Source organism: Sciurus vulgaris (assembly GCF_902686455.1).
Source record: "Sciurus vulgaris genome assembly, chromosome: 5".
Taxonomy (NCBI): Eukaryota; Metazoa; Chordata; class Mammalia; order Rodentia; family Sciuridae; genus Sciurus; species Sciurus vulgaris.
Window position 1 is genome coordinate 75,485,994 of NC_136465.1, and position 22,255 is coordinate 75,508,248.

Consider the following 22,255-nt stretch of genomic DNA (forward strand, 5'->3'; position numbering starts at 1 on the left):
AGCTGTAGCAGTACTTTCTTGAGGAATAAGGAACTAAACTACTGAGTATTTTATGATTACTAAGTGTTGCTGTGCATTTTATGTCAGTGAAACAGTTAAGGAACCAATGAAAATCATTCCTTATTGAGTGCCTCATATATCAACAGACTCTTCAATATCATTAACTTTCCCTTTCTTAAAAAAAAAGAAAACTAAAACAAAAAATAAACTTTCAATTTAGTTTTAATAAAATCATTATGTAAATTAAACTCAACAAAAAATTTAGAAAACGCAAATAAAGACATCAAATAAAAAGACATCTTTATAAAGTCTTAAAAACTTCCAAAAACAATAAGAAATTCATAAAATTAAAAAAAAAGTTAGGACAAACTCACATCAGTAATTCTCTTTTTAATTTAATATATTTGAAAGCCTTACATTCACTATTAAGTGGTCAAATTCACAAGCTTAATTTTTGTAAATTCAGCAGCATTCTTTGGAACACTAGATGACAAAGGTCTCTGGAAATGAAACGGCTATCATCAGTGAATGAGATGGATTCTTGTTCCATTCAGTAGGCCATGTCTTCCTCACGGTATCTTAAATGCTGAACTAAAGCCATAAACAGAAAAAATGTTACTTTCCTCTTTATATGCAAAGGAGAATACATTAAAACACACACAAGCTCACTTATATGAAAAAGTTTACTACCTTTCCCAAACAGAAATCTTAAATGCAATGATTTTCAAACTTTAGTATACATAAAAACCACTTTTATTCCACAGAACTACAGTGGAATAAAAAAAATGCCATTAAAATGTCATTTAAAAAATCATCTCCATTTGATTCTGAAGCAACTAGGAAGCAGTGAATATTTTTTAAAGGAAAAGTATTTTAATCATTATTTATGTCACAAAATGTCTGAGTTATTCATAATCCTCAGTTTACAAGGCTGTTAGAGTTTTAAATACTTCTGCATGCATTATCTGCATATGCATAATTTTGTAGATGTAGGTATTTTATTTATAGTCAACGTGATCACATAGGTGAAATCAAGTTACAAGTTAAAAAATGATTTTTTTCCTTTTTTTAGTTAGGTGACTAACCATATTTTTTTCTCAGCAACTCCCCCATCAATTGGCATTTAATTTGTTTCCATTTTTTTCCCTATTTATAACAACACTGTAAACAAGCCTTGGATGTTATGTCCTTTCATATCAATGATTTTATTTGTATGGAAAAATTCTCAGGGATAGAATGGTTGGGTCAAAGGATCTGTGAAGCTTTTTACTATTATTAATTATTATTATTATTATCATCATTATCATCATTTAAATAGACGACCAGATTATTTTCTCCGAAGGCTTCTGTACCTCTTACTTCCAGCAGTTTTGTTTGAAATTAACCTTTTTGTTGTATTCCCATCAGCAATAAATTTAATGCAGTTTTAAATTTTTGATTAGTCTCATGTATGAGGTGATAATTCGTTTTAAATTATAATTTGAATCTCTAAATATATTGATGAATTTGAGCACTTTAAAATCTTTTTGTCATTTGAATTCACTTTGTTCAAATTACCTTTGCCTTTTCATAGCTTTTTCAGTTATACATTGGATATTGTTGAAACACACAAAATTTATATAAATATACATTAGTCCTTTTAATGCTATATGTAATTTGTAAGAATTCTATATACATGTTTTCATGTATATAATTAACACTTTGAATCTCATTGCTCTTAGCACTTTACATTTTAAATACTTTTCTTTCTTTTCTTTTTTTCATTTTGCAGTTCTAGGTAGCAAACCCAAGTCCTCAAACATGCTCAGCAAACTCTCTACCACTACCAGTTATGCTCCCAGTACAACATTTTACATTTTATCCTTTGTCTAAATCATATTTCTATGTCACATGTAAAATTTCTCTATGCACTCTATTTTTATACTTAACACTTCTACATGTATAGCCCTTCTCTCATTATTTATTTTAAAAAAATCAAAATGTGTCCATTAACTCATTTCATCATCTTTTCTTTTTGATGTATAGTCTAACAATTTTTCTTATATTTTTCACTTTTCAATTTTCATTTGGTTATACTTTCCTAATAAAAGAAAATTATAAAATGCAAATCTGATCTTATCTCAGCTTAACCTTCCAAAGCCTATCACCACCCTAAAATAAGATATTAACACTGAATATAGCAGGTATGACCATTTTTTACAGAACCCTAAGCAGTCTTTTCAGCTTGGATTTTCACCACTTTCATTCCATTTAGCGTCTGCCTACTACCACCTATAGACAATGAGTTGACTCATAAACATTCGTGTCTTTTAAACCTTATCTTTTATCTTTGTATTTACAATGCCCAGGACACTGTCATGATAAGTACACTTAATATGTGCTTTTGAATAAAACACTTCTTACTGTTCCAAAAAGATGTGAGTCTTCTCTGCCTTCATAGTTTGTACATGCTGTCTTTTCCCTGAAATGATCTTTCATCACTTTTAAAGTGCAACTTAAATATAACATCTTCTTACAATCTCCTTAAACTTTCTAAGTAAATTTTCTGTATTTCTGTAGTATCTTGTATAATCTTTACTATAGCAAGCATTGTACAAATACAGATATCTTGATGTCTTAACTTTTTTCTGATATATTCCCTGTAATATGCTCAAAACATTTATTCATAGTTATTTACTAGTTTTTCCTTAGCTCCATGAATGTATTATTGTTATCACCAAGCATATATATGTAATTTAGAAATGAATGAGTCATATTTATAAAAAAGTCACCATATATTCTAAATATGGATATATATTTACAAATATATACACATATGCATATGGAAACATGTATATAAATTCCAATGTCAGAGGAGCTCTCAGTCTTCAAACAATGTATGTTTTTGACAATGATGAATAGGTGCTCCCTACTCACCTCAATGAGTTAAAAATTCCCATTTTTCTTTTCAGTCTGCCTCAGAATGACTCCCTTTTTAGTTCCAGAAATAGGAAAATATTTAGACACAGAAATTAGTCCACCAGCATTAAAACCTTGTGATTCATTGGAATTTTCTGGAAGGAAGAAAATAATTACTGGGAAATATACCAGACTGCCCTCAAGTGCCTGAGAAGCTCTTTGAGCATTTAAAAATGCTGTCCACAATTAGGAAGACAGGCAGATATGATTTAAGGGGCACAGAAACTCTTTTGTAGACTTAAACATGTCTCTTAATATAGCAGAAGCAAATACCAAATCCTTTGGGTTGAAGATGTATGGCAGACCCCTCTAAAAAAACATAGCGGTTTTCATGGAGTAAAGACAATGGGTACTGGTATATTTTTCCAACTTAGTACAGTTATGCTGCCCAGAGGTAGAATTATTGCATTGGCACTAAATAGAAGTTGGACCACAAAGAAAGAAGGACTGTGAAATGAGAAATAAGGCTAGTCCTGGGATACTGATGGCTTCTCATTGGAATAAGATACAGAAATGTGAAGCTTTTACACTTTCAGGAAAAATACAGCAAATAGCAAGCTCAAGAAAGGAAAGTGACAGGAAGTGAGAATGGAAGAAACCATGAAAGAATGGTATAGGTCAGAGGAATCAAAGCAGAAGATATGTAGGATGAACAAATCTATAGAGATCCAACGTACACCATGAGCTCTACCGTAATAACATTGTGCTGTGTTTAGGTTTCCTCTTAAATGAGTAGAATTGAGCTGCTCTTTGCCACAAAAATCATGTGAGACCAAAGACAAATTAATTTGCTTTACATCAGTACCCTTTTTACTATCTAGGTGCTAATCCTATAACATCAGTTTGTATACTTTACATATATACAATAAAATTTATTTTTATAAAGGAAAAAATAAACTCTCATTATGACAGTCTTTGAGATGATTAATTTCTATTTTTATAAAAATTATTATGAGGTCCAAGTCTCATCATTCTACTACATAGTTGTTTGTACTTCTGTGAGAAATAATCATAGGCTTTTAGGTTGAGGCCTCCACATGGTCACAATTTTTATGTTCTTAACAATAGTTTTCAGATCATTGCTTCCTTTCTTTCCCTTGTATGTATCATAACTTCCTATTACAGATTTTTTGATCTTTTTACTGTTAATCAAAGTAGAATGCTCAGCTTCAGTAGAAGCCACCAGTCTGAGTCCCCAAGCTATACACCCTCAAGGAATCCACTGACCTGAAGGATCCAGCTGGTCCAGATCATCTGCCTTCTGGCTAGAATTCATCTCCTGGTATTGAACTTGGTGGACAAAATTCTCTCCTCTTGTGGAAACTAGCAATAGAGGTCCTGGGTTATGGATCAGCAGATCATAATAAAATTTCCCTTCCTATATGTGAGCTGCCTTACAGCAGTGCAAAAAAACCTACATTTATCCATGCTATTGTTTCCAAGCTTTTTCCTTGGAGTGTCTCACATTCATAAGCTAAATTGTCCTTATTATCACACCACCCCAACTCCCAAGGGAAGAAAGTATCTTTCCGAAGTTCATTAGAGTTCTTTCTAAATCTCTCTAAAAATATTTTCTCTTCCCTCTTTTCACTAAAAAGTACTTTTAATTTTTATCTCAGCTATTTCAAAATGCTATTCTTGTCCATACTGTGATACTCCTTCAATCCTTCACATATCCTGTTGCCAAAAGATCTTTCTAGAAGACAACTTCCCTTCATGATACTGTAATGATTATGAATCATTTTACAGTGGAATAATAAAACTTCATAATTTATTCCTTCTGTCTTCTGTAGCCTTACCAGCAGCAGCTTCTCTCCTTGCTCTCAACTCTTACTCCAAAACAGGAAAATGTGCCAACTTTTGCACTTCTCTATGCTTCCTTTTCTTTCCTTAGAATGTTCCTCACTTAGTTCTTTGAACTCCTGAGTCTTCAAAATTTGTCTCAAAAGCATCCTAGAAGACCTCTGTACTTCTTTCCCTTTTCAGTTAATTACTCTTGTCTGTTCCACTTTTGCTCCTTATTTATATTAATTTACAATGCTACTTGACAATTGGTTTACATATGTATCTCTTCTACTAAACTTGAAGCTCCCCAAAGACAAAAGCAGTTTATCCATGTCTGCATCTTCAGAGCTACCACATTGCCTGACAGAAGAGTATAATTTTGTAATAAAGAACCGTAATGACAAACTCATTCTGAACTACCAGCTCCATAGAATCTGATGCAACCAAAGCCCCTTTTCTCCTGTGAAACTGTATTCCCTGTACCCTGAGAAACTGCTCGAACTCTTCTAGGTTCCTGCTTTCTGGACATGGTAACATTTGGGTCTAAATTTTTTTTTGTTGTTATTTATTTATACTCCAAGAACCACCTTATCCTGTAAACACATTAGAGAGACCGTAATTAGGTTCAGACCTGTAAGCAGCCGGATCTGTCTTCTCCTCAGAGTGAGCACAAGGAATGTGATGAGACTGGCTAATAAAATGACCCCGAGAATCAGCAATGCAATTAGGGATGAGTGACCTAAGTAAAAATAAATTATAAGAGAGACAATATATTAGTTGAAAGACCTAAGTCCCAAGCATAAAATATAAACTTCACTGTCTTTGGTCAGGTACCGAAGGGTCAGGATCCCTTAAGTCAACCCCATATCCTCAGAACTCCTCCTCACCCAAAGTGTCTGAACAAGAGGGATTCTAAGTAATGTTGTTCATCAGTCCTATGCTCAAAAACCCCAAGCAATACCTGTGGCATTTATTGATCTTGAAGATGTTCCTGTTGGAGAAAAGGGAAAGTCTTAATTTTGGAAGTAGTAAGTCGAGAAAATATATCTATTTCCTTATCTAAACCAAGTGCTTCTCAGCCTAGTAAACTACTCTTTCCCACTTAAAAGTAGTCCCTAGTCCTTCTTCCATATGGATGGGGACAGGTTGAATACTTGTCCTCACTGAAGGCCAGAATAAATGTTTTCACCATTCCTTCAGAAAGAAACCTCGTGATTCTTTTCCACAGAATCCCTATTACTCTGGCTTTAGACAACACACTCCACTACACTCCCCTTTGCTGCCAGAGTCCAGCTTAATCCAGGCTCTTGGCACTCACCTGGTTGGCACTGTACAGCAGCATCTTCCTTGTGCCCACAGTCAGTGTGACCCCATGGTCTGGCAGGACAGTCCCATAAGGAAGATTCATTCCCTCTGCACTTCACTTGATTGAGCCATATGGGTCCAGTCCCCTGACCAAATGCTGCTTCCTTTAGTGCCATCTCAGCTTTGCCACAGCCCAACTGTTGACACACTACTTGAGCATCATTAAGATCCCAGGAGTCATCACACACTGTCCCCCAGGAACCTCCATGCCAAATTTCCACTCGACCAGAACAATTGGTGTGGCCTTCCTGAAGTCTTATCTTGTCTGAAAATTCAGACCAGAAAAACATATCTGGATTATTTCTGGAAGATAAACACTTCTGACAGGTGATAGGAGAAAAGCAGAGATTTGGCACTGTTTTTAAAATCTATTTAAGGACAATTTATTTAATGTGCATCTTAAGAATTTATATTGTTTACCAAATTTATATTTTGTGAAAGTATATGTCCTTTCAGGAAACTGGTTATATTTCATCCCATACATAAAAATCATAGTTTGACTTAGGAAGTGTTGAATGAATAAAGTTAGTACTATAAATGTGAAATGTTAAGTTTTTTTTTTTTCAAATAGAAAACCTGAAAAATTGCCAGATATCTAGAAATCTTCTCACAATTTTAGAAGATTTAGAATGGGAAACACTTCAGAATAGATTTTTCTGAATTCTTTTATTTCTTGTGTCAATGTAGTAAGGTATTTGAAAGTTAAATGGGAAAGTCAAGGTAGAATAATAATCAAATACTGCATTACATATTCTTTGCTCCTTATTCATTTGGAAAAATTATTTGGATAAATTTTTTAAGTAGAACATGAGGAATGTGATATTATTTGGATTAATGATCACTGATTCCGAATACACACACACACACACACACACACTCATATACACACATATATATACCAAATTAAATAAAAATCAATTATATCATGCTGAGAGGATAGGTATTACTCAGAGGTTACCCATTCCTGCTTAATGAGATCTAACAAGTTAAGCTAGTGTGGGAGTAGGAAACTAAAACCTAGTTGCTTTCTCAGAATGTGACAATGGAGGTGCATAATGGAAATTTCATATTGACCAATGGACACTCACTGTCACATGTGATCCAGGTCTCCTCTGAGGGGCTGCCCAGTCTCTGCTTCCATGGAGATGATGGGCACTGCCATAGTGTGTCAGGTCCTTTTGGGCACTGAACGTTGTCCACCCACATGAGTCTGGATGGTGTCTTATCTACAGATGCGGGGTTGATGCTTCCCTTTTCTGCACAGCCCAGCTGTCTGCATACCACTCCCACGGTCGTTGCAGACATGTCACTCCTGCCAACGCTGCCCCAGGTTCCATTGTAAAAAACTTCCAGACGTCCTGCACAGGTGTCTCCTCTGCTTTCACTGTTTAGTCTCAGAGACATGAACTCTAGGATGAAATACAGAATTAGTTTTACACCTTCTCTGAATGTTTAGAAACACCCCCCCCACCTTACTATGATGTGGAATAGTTTTTAAAATAGGTGCAATTTGTCAGTTACTAGTAATTCTTTAGGAATTTCTGGATGACTTAGTAGAACACAGTAAAATACAGTATTTATTCTATACATACCTTGGGGCTTTCTAGTCTTGGGGTTTGTACTCAGAAATCTCTTTAGAATGCTGTCAGTGATTCTAAGATACTTTCCAAATTGAATCAAAACCTCAGACCTTTTCTTTATTTGCATAGTTTGGATTTTCTTCCTGAGTTTCTATGATTTTACCCTCAAGAATATTATCCTGTTCTTGGCTGTTTTTAACTGACAAAATAAAAATTGCACATATTTTCATGTACAATGTGATGTTTCAAAACATGTTTATATTGTGTCATGATCAAATCCACATATTTAGCATGTCCAGTACCTCAAACATTTATCATCTATTTATTACTGGGTTCTTTCTTGTGGCAACTGTCTTTGATAGTTAAAATTTAGTGAGACGCAGGAACTAAAACCAGTATTTTGTGCACATTATCTTAGAATGAACTATTTCATCTTTGCCACTTCACAGCTTTGCTGAACACGTACTCTCCCAGATTTATGATATTAAATAGAAATCACTCTCTTCCGGCATACGGAATTTTTCACTGTTCTGTTACTGAACATTGTCCACCCACATAAGTCTGGATGATCTCTTGTCTAATGATGTGGGGTTAATGTTTCTCTTTTCTGCACAGTCCAACTGTCTGCATACCAATACTGTTCTCCCCAATATGTCGCAACTGGGAGTAGTTTTCTATGTCATAGCAGCTTCTAAAATTCCCTGCATATACAAAGCAAGAGCAGTAACCTCTTATGGTAAGTTTTGGTCCCATGACAAACAAACCTCAATTATCTGCTTTCAATAATTACTTGGGAATGGTGATTATCTTTTGCTCTGTAGAATGATCATGGAATATATTTTTTGTTCCTATTAATCTTCTTTATTAATATTATAATTATCAAGTGATGCCATGGGATCCCTATACAGTATCCCATTCTATATGTGTTTATTAAAGAACAATATCATTAACATTTTCATGATAAACAAGCCCGTATTTGAATTTTTCTCTTTATAATATTAGACTACCTTGCACGTGATGTAACCCTAACTCATCAAACTCATACTTCTAGAATCTTGACTCTGGCAATAATTTCTTTTAAATATGTTTTTCAGGGAAATCTTTCAGATTAATTCCCTTCACTATCCTTTGCTCCATCTCAGTCTTTTTTTTTTTTTTAATGTAATTGTGACCAGCAAGTATTTACAGAACTTACCTGAGCAGATGACTCCTGCATCTTCCTTATGCCTGCAATTGTGCCGCCCCCAGCCATGTGAATGGCACCGCCAAATATGGGATTCTTTTCCATTGCAGTTTACCTCATCCAGCAAGATAGGCCCTGTTCCTTCCCCAAAATAAGCAGATCCAGTAGCATTAATGGCCACTCCGCAGCCCAGCTGTCTGCACACCACATGGGCATCACTCAGGTCCCAGCTGTCATCACAGATGGTGCCCCAGGAACCCTCATGATAGATCTCTATTCTCCCAGCACATCGACCTCCTCCATTTACCAGACGAAGTTGGCCACTCCCTGGAAAAAGAAAGAAAACTACTAATACAGTGCATTCTTGAGAATTTAGAACATTCTCACAGATCGGTCACAGATTCTTACCTATGCAGGCAGCAGAACTTTCCTCTGGAATGGTAGAGCTCATTGGGTCTGAAGTTGATGAATTGCATGGGCTCAATGTCTGGGACTGGTTTCCTGCAAACACCAAGTTACCCAGTCATACAAGATACAAAAGTTTGGATGAAGAATGGAGGTCAGATGGAGTGTTACACAGAGTCAAGTACAAACATAGCTTTAGAGAGAGAGAGAGAGAGAAAAAGGAAAAAAAAAAAAAAAAAAAAAAAGACAGATGGGTTCACCAGGTTGGGAGTGAATCAGGTATTTTGAGAAAGGTTTGGCTCAAGTAATCACTATATAACAAGGTTCACAAAAATTAAGTTCACTTGCCCTGTGAAACAACAAATGAGGTGAATAATCTGATAAACACCTCATGACTCCCAACAAAGACCATTTCCTCCTTCTTTGTTTCTTCATCTCTGTAGGTACACCTGGTCTGAAGGCCCCCCAACTGTGGGAGAGGTTAATCACTGGTCACCCTTCACCCTCTTACCTGAGCAGATTACCGAGGCTACTTGCCCTGCAGAACACAGTGATGTACCCAGAGCAGTTACGGGGCAATCTCCCATGTGTTGTTCAGTCCCAGTGCAGTGAAACATGTGCCTCCAGACCTGACCATTTCCTTTCCCAAAAGGAGCACCTCCTGGGGTGGAAAGGGCAACTCCACATTTAAGCTGCTGGCATAGAACATGTGCATCTTCTATGTCCCAGTGAGAGTTACAGAGGGATCCCCAGACTCCAAGCACCTTGAGCTCCACTCTTCCCTCACATGAAGACTTGCCATCTACCAAGCGGGTTTCTGTGTATCCTGGAAGGACACGGGGCTTTAGAAAAGATGGTTGGACCACTTAACTCTACCCCCTTCACATTATGGAAACAAATTGAAGATATTCTCTGGGTCTCACTTGAGCAGACTACGCCAACATCTCTGCTGTGGCTACAAGTCTCATCTGGGCGGGGTGCTACTGGGCAGAGTGAAAGATGGGACTCGTGCCCACTACACTGGAATTCTTCAGCCCAGACCCGTCCTCTTCCTTCTCCAAAATGAGCTCCGCCTAGGATAGAGACGACAGTGCCACAGTCTAATTCTCTGCACAGCACACTGGCAGCTTCCAGCGAGAAGTCCGAATCACAGACAGAACCCCACATGTCACCATGTTTCACTTCAACACGACCAGAGCAGGGAACATCTCCTCCAACCAGTCTGGGTTCCCTATGGGCTGAAAAACAATAACATTGCAGTGAGAGACAACATAATTTCCAGATTTTTCTTGCGATGGGGTGAGGAAGGGAGTAAAGAATGGGAGCAGTAGGCCAAAGTGCTCAGTGATTTCCTACACTTTTTCTTCTTTGATTTTCTGCCTAGAGTTGGAAACAGCAAATTCTAGAAGTCCCTAGTCCTCATTGAGCCTATCCTGAGAAAAGTCTAAACTTTGATTTTCAAAGACAGCTATTCTTGGGGGTAATTACTCTTTCTGTCTACATTTCACTTGCATCATTTATAGCATTAGAACCCACTGAGTGTCTCCACTGTCTCTGTCTCTTAATCTAGTGCTAAATTCTCCACTCACCACAATCTGGGCTCTATCTCAACTTTTTTGGTGGCTCTATGTGAATTTGGTGAATTTGTTCAGTATACCTCTGCTTTCAAAGTGACCATCAGACTTCTCTTTAACATTGGTTAGACTTGATGTATGTGGCCTTCCTTTCTCCTGATAGTGTCTTATCAAAACTCTCAATATATTCCTTGAGTCATGGTTTAGTCCTCAACTTTCTCATCTGCTCACTGGACAGGTCTCAACTGCCAATAAATGCTTTCATAGTAATTTTCTCTTTAATTATATGTTAATAAGTATGTCTAGTATATTTACATGGATGTCTGAAACTTATAATTTGTGTTTCAAATTTAAAGTATTGTTATATGGCAAGTCTATTGTGCAAAAACAATTAGTTATGTCCACATAAAATTAGAGTAACCTGAAATTGAATGATAGTAATAATGGTAGTGAATATTACTATCATGGATCAATGACATTTGAGTTGGAAAGTCCTTAACTTGAAGCATTATTTGATCATGAACTTCCTAAGATATCACTGAAAGTATGCACATGGTTGTGTTCCACATCTGGGCAGCCTAAATCTTTAAGTAAAGGCAGTGTCTTAGATCCAGTCAGGTCAGCTTTCTTGTAACCTCTGGCTCACTTATCTGGAGCCATTTCAAACAAAATAAAATGTAACCAGTTAAAAGAAACTAAAAAATAAACCAAAACCAAAAATTTTCTCTGCTACGGTGAACACTTGTTATGCCACTTGAAAGGAAGTTCTTTCTATAAGTATCCCCTTATTTCCTTTGTCCTAAATATTTGAGTTCCAGTCAGAAGAGAAATTCTTCCACCCAGAAATTCCACTTCCATCCTTTGTTTCACAACTCTGCAAAATCATATTTATTAATAAATTAGAAAACAAATAAAAGTAGTATTAATTCTTAAAAGCCCAAATGTTAATTTTTTTTTGGAAACCAGAGCTAAACTAGTATGTGCTCTTATCAAGTGAAAATGTCAAAGCAAAAATAAATGTGCACAATAATAAATAATGAGAGAAAAAATGTTAGACACAAGTGATTTTAGGAAGCTCTTTATGTACTGATATAAAATTATGATCAAGATGTTTTACTAAGTGCTTTCTTGGTAGTTTTCCCTGGGGTCATCCTGCCTGCATGGACTGGCTGCTGGTGGAGGCTTCCCAGGGTTGTCCTGGCTCGGGAGAAGAGAGAAGGAACTTTAAGTACATTTCTCTCTTGGCTCTGGCCTGCTTTTCACATCCTTGGCCTGAGCACTTGGTCTTGTACTTTAAGAAAAGTTTCTAGGAGGGACCTTGAGTTTTGAGGCCCAAGAGTATCCCTGTTCTTTTTGGTTTTATATGTTCATACATCGTGTCTAACAATAAAGCAAATAAAGAAAGAGAAACTAAAGAAAAAAAGAGATGTTTTACTAAGGGAATATTGAAGATATAGAACATATTATGCTACATAGACATAGCAATATAATATCTTTATATGGATTTTCTTGTATTCACACAAAATGTTTCTAAAATAATATGTAACTACCTGAACAACTAAAGTTGTTAGGAAGAGTGGGACAGCTGGGGCCAGTGGTAGGGAAAGAGTTTATACCTTCATATTTTATACTTTAAAACATGTGAAAGTGTTTCCTAGTTAAATTTTTTAAAAAATAAGTAATAATGCAATTCAAATTTTTATCTTAAAAGATTGACTTTTTTCCCAAGAGGATGCTGTCTACCCAACCAGAGGTAAGCATAATTTGTAGCATCAGAGGAATGCACTGAGGAATACACCCAGATTGAAATGTTCTAGGGCAAATGGTTGGTTAGTAAAAATGCAAGTCTTAAATGTTTACATCCTATGACTAAGTCTCACATGTTCACTGGTTTTCTCCAATATCTTCTCATCAAATAAGTAAGGTTTATATCAATGTATCGTAGAGTTGTTGAAGAGGCATCACTTGTATAAATACGATTAACTTAAAGTGCTAAATATTATCCATAAACCAAGCCTACTTACAAATAGTACTTTTAAAAATGAGCTGTGAAACATAGACAAATCTTCAGAAAGAAGAATATTGTTTCACATTAAAATAGAGGGATTCTAACGTTAAGTCATGGCAGTTTACCCAAATTAGTTGTTTTCTAAAACATTTGGTGACATTTCCATGAAAGACATATTTAAGTTCTACCTTAAAACTTTTAGTTTCCTTAAACTTTAACACCTGCATTGATTTAAAAATTATTCAAAAGTATAATGAGCAAAACAAACAAACAAACAAACAAGTGCTAAATGAATTAGAAATTTATCTGAGACTCTTAGAATGGAATATATGGATATATTCCAGTTTTAAGAGAGATCAGTGTTCAGTTTCAAGGATATTACTGGACACATGCAGTCTTGGAATTAAACTTTTTAACAAGTAGATGAAAATGTCTTACCTGAGCAGGTAATTTGGGCTTCTTCATAGTGGTCACAGAGAAGTCCACCCCACTGCCAGTTCTTGCAGTCCCAAAAAGAAGTTTCATTTCCACTACAGCTACTTACAAACATCCATGTGCTTGTTGCTTTAATTTTGGAATACATTTGAAAAGATGTTTGAAGTGCAGATCCACATCCCAGCTGTCTGCAAACCACATTAGCTTCATTCAGTGTCCAACCTCTGCTACACACCTTCCCTAACAGTTTCTGAATTTCCACCTCCACTGTCCCAGCACAGTGGCTACCTCCACCTATAAGTCTCAGCTCGAGATCTGATCCATCTGCAAAAGAAACATAAATGTAGGCTATTGGCACGTAGGGAGGTAATCCCCCAAAGAATGCTTAGTCTTCCTTCTTCTCAGATGCTGAGACACTAGCAAAGAGTGCTTACCGTATCTTGACATTTTAAGAAACAATAAGTATAGGCCATAAATTTGATTAGAAAAATATTATAAAAGTATTGTACTTTTAAGGATGATCAAAATTGTCAATTGCAGAGAAATATTTAGTGATTCACTAATATTTTCATATAAAGGAGAATCCTACAAAATTTTACTGGTTCTTGGTCAATTTAGAGTTCATGGTGTGCTCCTACTAGTAGTCTGAATAAGTATTACGGATAATAGAGGCAGCACTCCATGCTAGTTGAATGAAGAATGTGTCAAAGATTCTTCACAACCCTAAAGAAATTCCCAACAAGGAATTTATTAAAGTATTTCCACTGCTCACCTTTCACACCTGTTCCTACACATAAAGAACATGGTTCCTTCCCTCTCTGCTTTTCTTACTGTCTTTTTCTACTTACCAGAACATGTCACACCAGCATCTTCATTATGATTGCAATAATGCTTTCCCCATTCATGGTGTCTACACTGCCAGAGAGTAGATTCATGTCCACGGCAGGAAACATTGTCAAGCCAAATATTTCCAGATCCCTCACTGGCATTAACTCGACCAATGGCAGCAACGGCAGTTGGACATCCCAGTTGCTTACAGGCTACAGCAGCATCATTACTATCCCAGCCATCATCACACACTGTCCCCCATTCTCCTTGAAATTTCACTTCCAATCTTCCTGAACATTTATTGACTCCATCTACCACTCTCAGGCTGAGATCTGCTCCATCTATAACAGGGATACACAAGAAGTCATGAGTAAGGAAATAAGAACAGGGATGACTATGAATAGCTCTACTGGAGATTCCTGAAGGGAAGATGGAGAGATACACACAGAGACAGGGACAATCATAATATGCTACCACTGAAAATCCTTGAAGATGGTGGAGGAGTGAGTTCAGCTAGAAGATGGGACTTTTCAGTCTAGAGAGCACATAGTTCAAGAAACATTCTGAACAGGAGGTGCAGAGCCTGAAATTTATGTGGAGACCAGTTTGTTTGACCACCAGGGTTTTGTCAGAATTATTTACTTTTTCTTCTTGAAATACATTTGCATTTATTTAGGTTTTAACTGCATACTCCAGTTTGCCTCAGTACTCAACATTTGCTTTTGTGCTAACTGCATTACCCATCTGTTATACCTGGCTTATATTGCATATCTGGTCCCTTTGTGAGCATTTCTTTCATTCAAAGGCAGAACGGAGGAAAGAGCCTTCGCCATTATTCCATTCACTATTTGCAATCAATATTCCTTAAAGAACACACCTTGATTCCAAAGAATATGCTGTGATAAAATGAACTATTTTTCACAATCCTACTTATCTGTGATTCCTCAGCATGTGTATAAAACTTTGAGAAGATTGAAGGCCTAGAAAAATTTTGATGGGTAAAGGAGAACATAAATCTCATATTTTGTTTTTCTTTTCCAAATTCTTTTAATTTTCTTTAGTTAACAAAATCCATTTTTCCCTGTAGGAATCCCATTCTTTGGAGTTCTGGGTATACATGCTCATGTTTAACAAGAATCAGTCAATTCAAGGATTGGAATAAAGAGATACAATGTAGATAATACTGTCTGAGCACCTGAATCCAGCCATGCATGAAACAATACCCTTTGGATTTCCCACTTTTCTGAGCTGATATTACCTTATTTTAAAATTAATTTGGATTGAATTTTCTTCCTTTGCACAGAAAGAGAATGAGAGAGAGAGAGAGAGAATGAACTGGTAGAGACAGGGTTATATTTTTATTCTAATTAAATTTTCCTAAGTGTTCTTTGACATTCAAAACACACCAAATGTCTTTCAAACTAAAAATTCAAATGAAAAAGGAGAAGTGGTGTTCTGGACACACAAGCTCATTGCCCTGTGCCAGGATCTAAGTGTGGAGCACAAAAGTCTCCAGACAGACACAGTACATACTCATACCATAGCACTATTGAACAAATGAGATTTTAATAGGAAACCAAAATGTTGAATTTTTGTTTCTGTTTTCATCATTTGATTCTCTGAATTTGAACCAATGACTTGGGAAGGAGTGATGTTATCTCCTAAAGAGGAGATGATAGAGGATAAGAAAGCTGGTTTACTCTTAAAAATCAGAGGAAAAAATTCCCATGTTAAGCCCCCTACACATTCCCTCCTTCTTTCTTCTTCTGTCCCCTTTCTTTTTCTCCCCCTCCTTCCTTCCCACTTGCTTCCCTCTTCCTTCCTTCCTTCCTACCTTTCTCTCTCTCTCTCGGTCTCTCTCTCTCTTTCTTTCTTCTTTTCCTCCCACCTTTGACTTGTTCTTTCTTCATTTTTCTAAACACTTTCTTCTTTATGTCCTGAAACAAAATTTCTGCAACTATTTTACCTAATTTAGTTAGGGTAAAAACCACAAGGATCATAACTGGAACACAAAAGGAGGCAATAATGAAGTGACAAAGGAAGCTCACTTTATTGTGTTTTTAAGAGCAAGGCTTTTAGGACTACTATCCCTTTCTTCTGTCCTCTCTTGGAGGCCAGAATAAGCCCTGAGCAACCCTTACCTAAGCAAATCACTCCAACATCCTCAGCATGATCACAGTTATGCTTCCCCCATCCTTGGTGTCTGCAGTCCCAGAGAGCTGACTCAGTTCCATTGCACTGGAGATCATCAAACCAGATTGGTCCAGAACCTCCTCCAAAATTAGCTGAACCAGAGAAACTGACAGCACTTCCACATTCCAGTTGTTTACAAACCACAGAAGCGTGATCAATGTTGAAGTTATCATCACACACTGTTCCCCACTGTCCTTGGAACTTGATCTCTATTCTTCCTGAACACCGATTGCCCCCATTCATGAGTCTCATTTCCAAATTGGATCCATCTAGAGCAATGGACAGAGTTCAGAAGTTATACTCATGCATATTATTTTTGAAAATAAGGTTTCTACAGACACTTGGAATTGGTGCTGTTCTCTCTAGGGTGCTTGATTTAAATGCTGCCCAGCTTCACATATAGGAGAATTTTAACCTGTTAAAATCCAATTAACAGTTGGGACTTTCATTTACATCTACTTAGAAGGAAAATGCTTTGCAGATTAAAGTTTTTGAACTTTCCGTTTTATTAAATTTCCTTCCATTACCTACAGATAAATATTCTTTCATACTGAAATAGATATGATTAATTCTATTTCTTTTTTTAAAAGAAAACAAGGTAAAATTGACCCGTACAATAAAGTAGTAAAAATGACAAACTGGTGATTTGTTGAACATTTAAAATTCCATTTTACCTTTCCTTACTATAAGCAGCTCAAATCACAAGTACTTGAGGTTGAATTTGAAAAAAAAAAAAAAATAGGAAGAAGCAAAGATGAAAATGCAAAAGTAAGCATGACAGCCTGCAAAAGCATGCTATGGAACACCAAACTCAAAAATTGAGGGAAAACTCAATTAAATTAATTAATTTCTTTCCAACTTTCTGTGTTTTAATAAAACATTTTCCCCCCAAAGCATCTGATATCATTTTTAGCAATAAATAGCTTTCTCATTAGGAACTTTCTTTCTGTACACCATCCCTTAGGTTTTCTATGAGGACTAAAATACCTGCAAATTGGAGACATTGGCTGAAATTTGGGATGAACAAAAACTGTGGTTGAATAAAATGCTCAGAAACTCTTTCTTGAAGAAGGAACTCAATTTTGAAAGCTCTAATTCCAAAGACCTCCAATTAACAAGGTTTATTTTTATTATAGGCAATTACTAATAACAATTATAATAATAAGGGCTCATGATCAAAATATGCATATCCTGTTCTAAGCATATAGCACATATCAGCTACTTCACTCCTTACAACTTTAAGCATACACTACTTTCATTAGCCCCACTTTATAGAAAAGCAATCAGAGATTAAATAATTGGCACAGACTCAAACACCTAGAAAATGATAGAGTCAAGATATGGAGGAAAAAACCCCAGCAATCTAGCACCAGAGTCTATCTTCTTGATTATTGTGTTATATGACCTGAGGGCCTATGAGAATAACATCTTCCAAGAGGTAGAGGCTCTGAAGATCAAGAAATAATTAGGGTTGAAATTTCAGAAATTCAGAAGTTGCAACCCAGTGAAACTAGATTCCTGAATTGCTATAAATTCTTTTCAATTATTTGGCTCCAGTTGCAGTTTTAGGTGTAAAAACTTCAAAAAGTAAGTTTGATTAACTCCAAGCTTCATTACACAAAAACAGAAAACAACAGCTAAAAGTACTACTCTGATGTCTTAGCTAAATAACAGCCCTATAGACATCAATAATTGTGGTAAAACCTGGGTGAGATTTATTATGATTTTAAACCTTGCTATAGGTATTGTATTGATTACTCCGTTTTCCTCCCATAATGATTATTGATAAGAGGAAGAGGGAGGAGGAATCAAGGTAATGAAAGGCAGGAAGCCACAAAGAAAGAACATTTTCAACACATTACATCCAGACATTGTATCAGTAGCTTTATATGTATTATAACACTGAGTCCTCAGAAAACTGAAGTTTGGAGAGATTTAAAAACTTCCATGAAATCATAGCGTTAGGAATGACTGCTAGAACTTAATGCAGCTTTTCTTCTTCTTTTTTGTGCATTATAATTATACATTATAGTGGGATATAATCCAGCATTTTTCTAGATACTAGCCAGTGTTACTCCCATTACAGTCCAAAGCCTGGGTAGAGGCCAGTCCTTTCTATAGTTAGTCCTGCAGGGGAGATTATCTCTAAAAGGGATACAGGGAGGTGTGAGGATAGAATAACACTCAAAGAAATAAGCAAGGAGTGGGAGCCAAGAATCAAAATTGGATCAGAAACGTGAGATTCATTAGCAGAAGGGCCTGACACATACTTTTCTAGGTTATTGTGAAGTCCACGGAGATAAAACTTAGGAAAATATTTTGTAAATTGAAACTACAATGTAAATGAAATGAATTGGTTTTTATACTGGAAAAGCAGCTATACTTTCAAAGCATTCTTCCTCCAGCAAGGAAGGATTAATATTAGTGCTAGAAATATTTGTTTCTTAATTCACTAGGCTAATTAACTGTTTTTGTACAAAAGTATAATGATTTATTGGTCAATCCATTAAAGCAGCCTGCCACTTGGAAAGGAAATAATAAATGAACTGAAATATCATAATACATTTATGGAGGAATAGGAGGTTACAGTAGGGCTATTCAATGTAAAATTGAAGCCAGTCACTTTCTCATTGATCATAGTGTACAAAGTCCCTTTGAATTTTTCTCTTTATTATTATATGGGCTTTGTCATGTATTTTCTGAACTTCTAATAATGGATTTGGGTAATTTAATGCATGGATTTGACTATTTAAAAAAAATCTATCTCATTTTTAAACCATCTATAATTTTTATCCCCACTGAGAATTTTATATCTCATTGGAAATGAGCAAGGAAAAATGGGGAGCCCAAGAATCTGAACTGAGTCAGGAACTTGTCCGTGTGGTTTTCTTTGATTTATGCAAGTCTTACCTGAGCAGGTCACCCCAACATCTTGTTGGTGAGTACAGTTATGTTTTCCCCATCCATCATGTTTGCAGTTCCAAAGAGCTGACTCATTCCCTCGACAAGAAACATGATCCATCCAAATGCGCCCAGAGCCTGCAGTAGAATTAGCCCAACCAGTGGCTTTGATGGTAGTCGGACATCCTAGTTGACTACAAATCACAGAGACCTCATTCATGCTCCAGCCGTGGTTGCACACTGTTCCCCATTCCTCCTGGATTTTCACTTCCACTCTCCCACTGCAATTGTTTTCACCAGCCATTAGTCTCAGCTCTTTTTCTGTTCCTCCTGCAACAATGAATTAAGATGGCAATCGCTCAAGGCCACAAAGAGCTGGGAGAGAATTATCATTCTTTAAATTACATATTTGTCTTTTCAAAGTCAGAGTTGAGAAACCATCCTGAACCAACCCATGGTACAATAGGGGAATGCTATTTCATAGGCATTTCAGTGTCACAGTCTTCAAATGAATCAATGACAACTGCAAATCTAAGGAATACAATACTATATCATATTTTTGTTTTATGGTTGGTATTCTTAGCAGTGGCAATTTATATAATCTCCATGGAAAGTTTAATAGTTAAATAAGATACTACAGAATTTGATAAGGATGAGCTGTATATATTGCTTCCAAAACCTAAAATCAGTAGCAAGAAGACGATTAGTAGATATATGGGAATGAAACGAACACTTGTAACACATATATGTAAAATAGCATGAATTTCTTTTACAATATTTGAAATGTGACTAAAACTAATCTACTTAAATGGAAATCGATGAAGAGATCTTTTACTATTATCTTCTATCATAAAAATAAACCCCATTCCATACCTTCTCTCCAAATTACCTTCGCTATCTCCTTGGCATTATTTTAGCTTAGTTTAGAAATATGGTGTTCCTAATATGCTGGCTTCTTTCAATACATTTTAAGATACATTTTTGCAGTTGAATTTGTTAACGTGTTTCTAAAATACTCTTTTTTTCCCAATAATTCTCAGGTTTCTTCTCCTCTGCATCTTTCCTATTAACCAGCCTTTAAATAACATGACTTTCCAATCTTTAACAGGGACTTTTCCCCCTGAGTTTATTTTATTGTGAGGGAGAATTCTGTTAATATTTTGGTGTCACATGGTCAGGTTGTTGTATGCTTTTAATATTTGATCCTTAAAATTTTTGCATATAGTTTTTAGATGCCACTTGGCATATAGAAGAATTGTGTTTTTTTGAATAATTTTGTCTGAGAGGAATAAGGCTATAAGTAAATTTGACAAAGTACTCCTATAATCAGGAGACAGACACAGCAGGATCTCAAGTTCAAAGCCAGCCTCAGCAACTTGGTGAGGCCCTGTTTCAAAATAAAATATAAATTAAAAAGGGGTGGGGATGTAGCTCAGTGGTGAAGTTCCCCTCAGTTAAATTCTCCAGTACCAAAATATATATATATATATTTTTGACAAAGTACTCACCAACAGAACTCGTGATGAAAGAGGTACTGAGAAGTGAGACTACAGCAAAAGTGAAGGAACTCAAGTGGACAAACCATCTTCTAAAATCTGTGAAAGAAATAAATAGGGAAAAAGAACAGCTTTCACAAAAAGAGACATTGGAGAAGACAGATGGTTCAAAGTTTTGGGATTAACAAAGAAGGCCAAAGCAAGAAAGAAAATCAGTCCTTCTAAATAGAAGGCAGACAGGAAAACTTAAGTCCCAGGATCACAGTATCAGTGAAGTAGCTTTTTGAAAAAGTTCCTGCTCATATCTTAGGGTAAGGAATTAGCAGAAAGTTGAGTGGCAAAAATAAAAAGGCGAATTTCCAAATCCTTGGAAATTGAATAAGGAACCAATGAAATACAGAAGTGGATGCTTTTCCCAGAAGGTATGGGACAGGTTTATCTCTTCAGTATTTAATAACTGATACCCTCATTTCCATGTCTACCTGATCCACACTATTAGATGGTGAGATTCACAAGGGAATGGATTATATTTACCATGTTCACCATAGTTTCAACAATACCTTGCACGGTAACTTCCAAATAGTAGCTGAACAACACACTGTTGATATCTGAAAAACCCAAATATTGGCTCTTATCATCTTTAGATACAGCATAAAATGCTGTTTAGCATTGCTGTCACCCTCATTTCCATTTTTATTCTAACCTAGAACTACCTTGAAATAAAAATGCTAAATGATTTTTAAGATGTCTATGCAAATCATGAAGTAGATTTCAGCAGAGTTGTTCTAAATTTGTTCTGAGAAATCAACTTTCAATCAATATTTATGCCTACATATTCTCTTTTCTAATAAGTATTGTTTTCAGACTGAATACAGGCTCACTTCCTGAGAAGTTCACATCATCAGTGAATACTAACTCCTGTCCCTTTCTCACATTGTCGGTTTAGAATCTATGGCAGATCAAACATACTGCCATAGAAGTTAAATTCCCTTTTCCATTCCTTACTCTCCTGATGATAACTATATCCATTGGCTGTCAAAATTATTCTCAACTTAATTAAATTCTAAATTCAGGATAAATAAGATACTTTTACCAGCAGATCCAGAGTCTTCAAAAATCACCATTCTGAATTTTGATTTCAGTGATTCCTAAGTCTTCTGTTATTGTTCCATAGAAATGTTACCCTCAAGAAGCAGACTGCTAAGAATTTTAAAAAATCACCTCACTCACATAAATGAGAAAACTACAGAATGGAGGTGGAGTCAAGCCAAAAAGGGAAGTCATTGAAAGAGCTGAGGTTTCCTATCATACTCTTTTTTTTTTTTTTTTTTTCAGTATAGGACATGAAACAACCAAAGGAAATTAAGACACACTTCCCACAGATTGACAAAGAAAAAAAAAATAAAAAGGAGAAATAGTGATTCGCATACTGTTTGTTGAGTCTTTTTAAGTTTGAATATTTTTTGAGTTAATAGATGCACAAAATTGCAATAATTGTTATATAGTTAAACTGTGAAAAAAAACTATGGAAAAACAAGCACAGC

The 22,255-nt window shown here is 35.9% G+C and overlaps 1 protein-coding gene across 4 annotated transcripts; it reads right to left on the reverse strand.

The window, feature by feature from the left end:
- Positions 1 to 383: 383 nt before the first annotated feature.
- LOC306662909 (scavenger receptor cysteine-rich type 1 protein M130-like) lies at positions 384 to 21,921 on the reverse strand. 4 transcript variants are annotated; one of them, XM_079143141.1, is made up of 17 exons: positions 21,805 to 21,920; positions 21,272 to 21,319; positions 20,724 to 20,810; positions 19,225 to 19,545; positions 16,263 to 16,583; positions 14,142 to 14,462; positions 13,297 to 13,617; positions 10,200 to 10,514; positions 9,788 to 10,102; positions 9,280 to 9,372; positions 8,884 to 9,198; positions 7,197 to 7,517; positions 6,062 to 6,373; positions 5,705 to 5,734; positions 5,375 to 5,482; positions 4,186 to 4,281; positions 384 to 591 (listed from the first exon to the last, which is right to left on the reverse strand). In XM_079143141.1, the coding sequence occupies exons 1-17, from the start codon at positions 21,833 to 21,835 to the stop codon at positions 551 to 553; spliced, it is 3,396 nt and encodes a 1,131-aa protein (XP_078999267.1). In that variant the 5' UTR covers positions 21,836 to 21,920; the 3' UTR covers positions 384 to 550. The 4 variants fall into 4 exon arrangements, with proteins under 4 accessions (XP_078999267.1, XP_078999266.1, XP_078999269.1 ...); XM_079143140.1 differs by lacking the exon at positions 384 to 591 and adding an exon at positions 2,746 to 3,053 and having other exon boundaries at positions 21,805 to 21,921; XM_079143142.1 differs by lacking the exon at positions 384 to 591 and adding an exon at positions 2,913 to 2,970.
- Between the last annotated feature and the right edge of the window lie 334 nt (positions 21,922 to 22,255).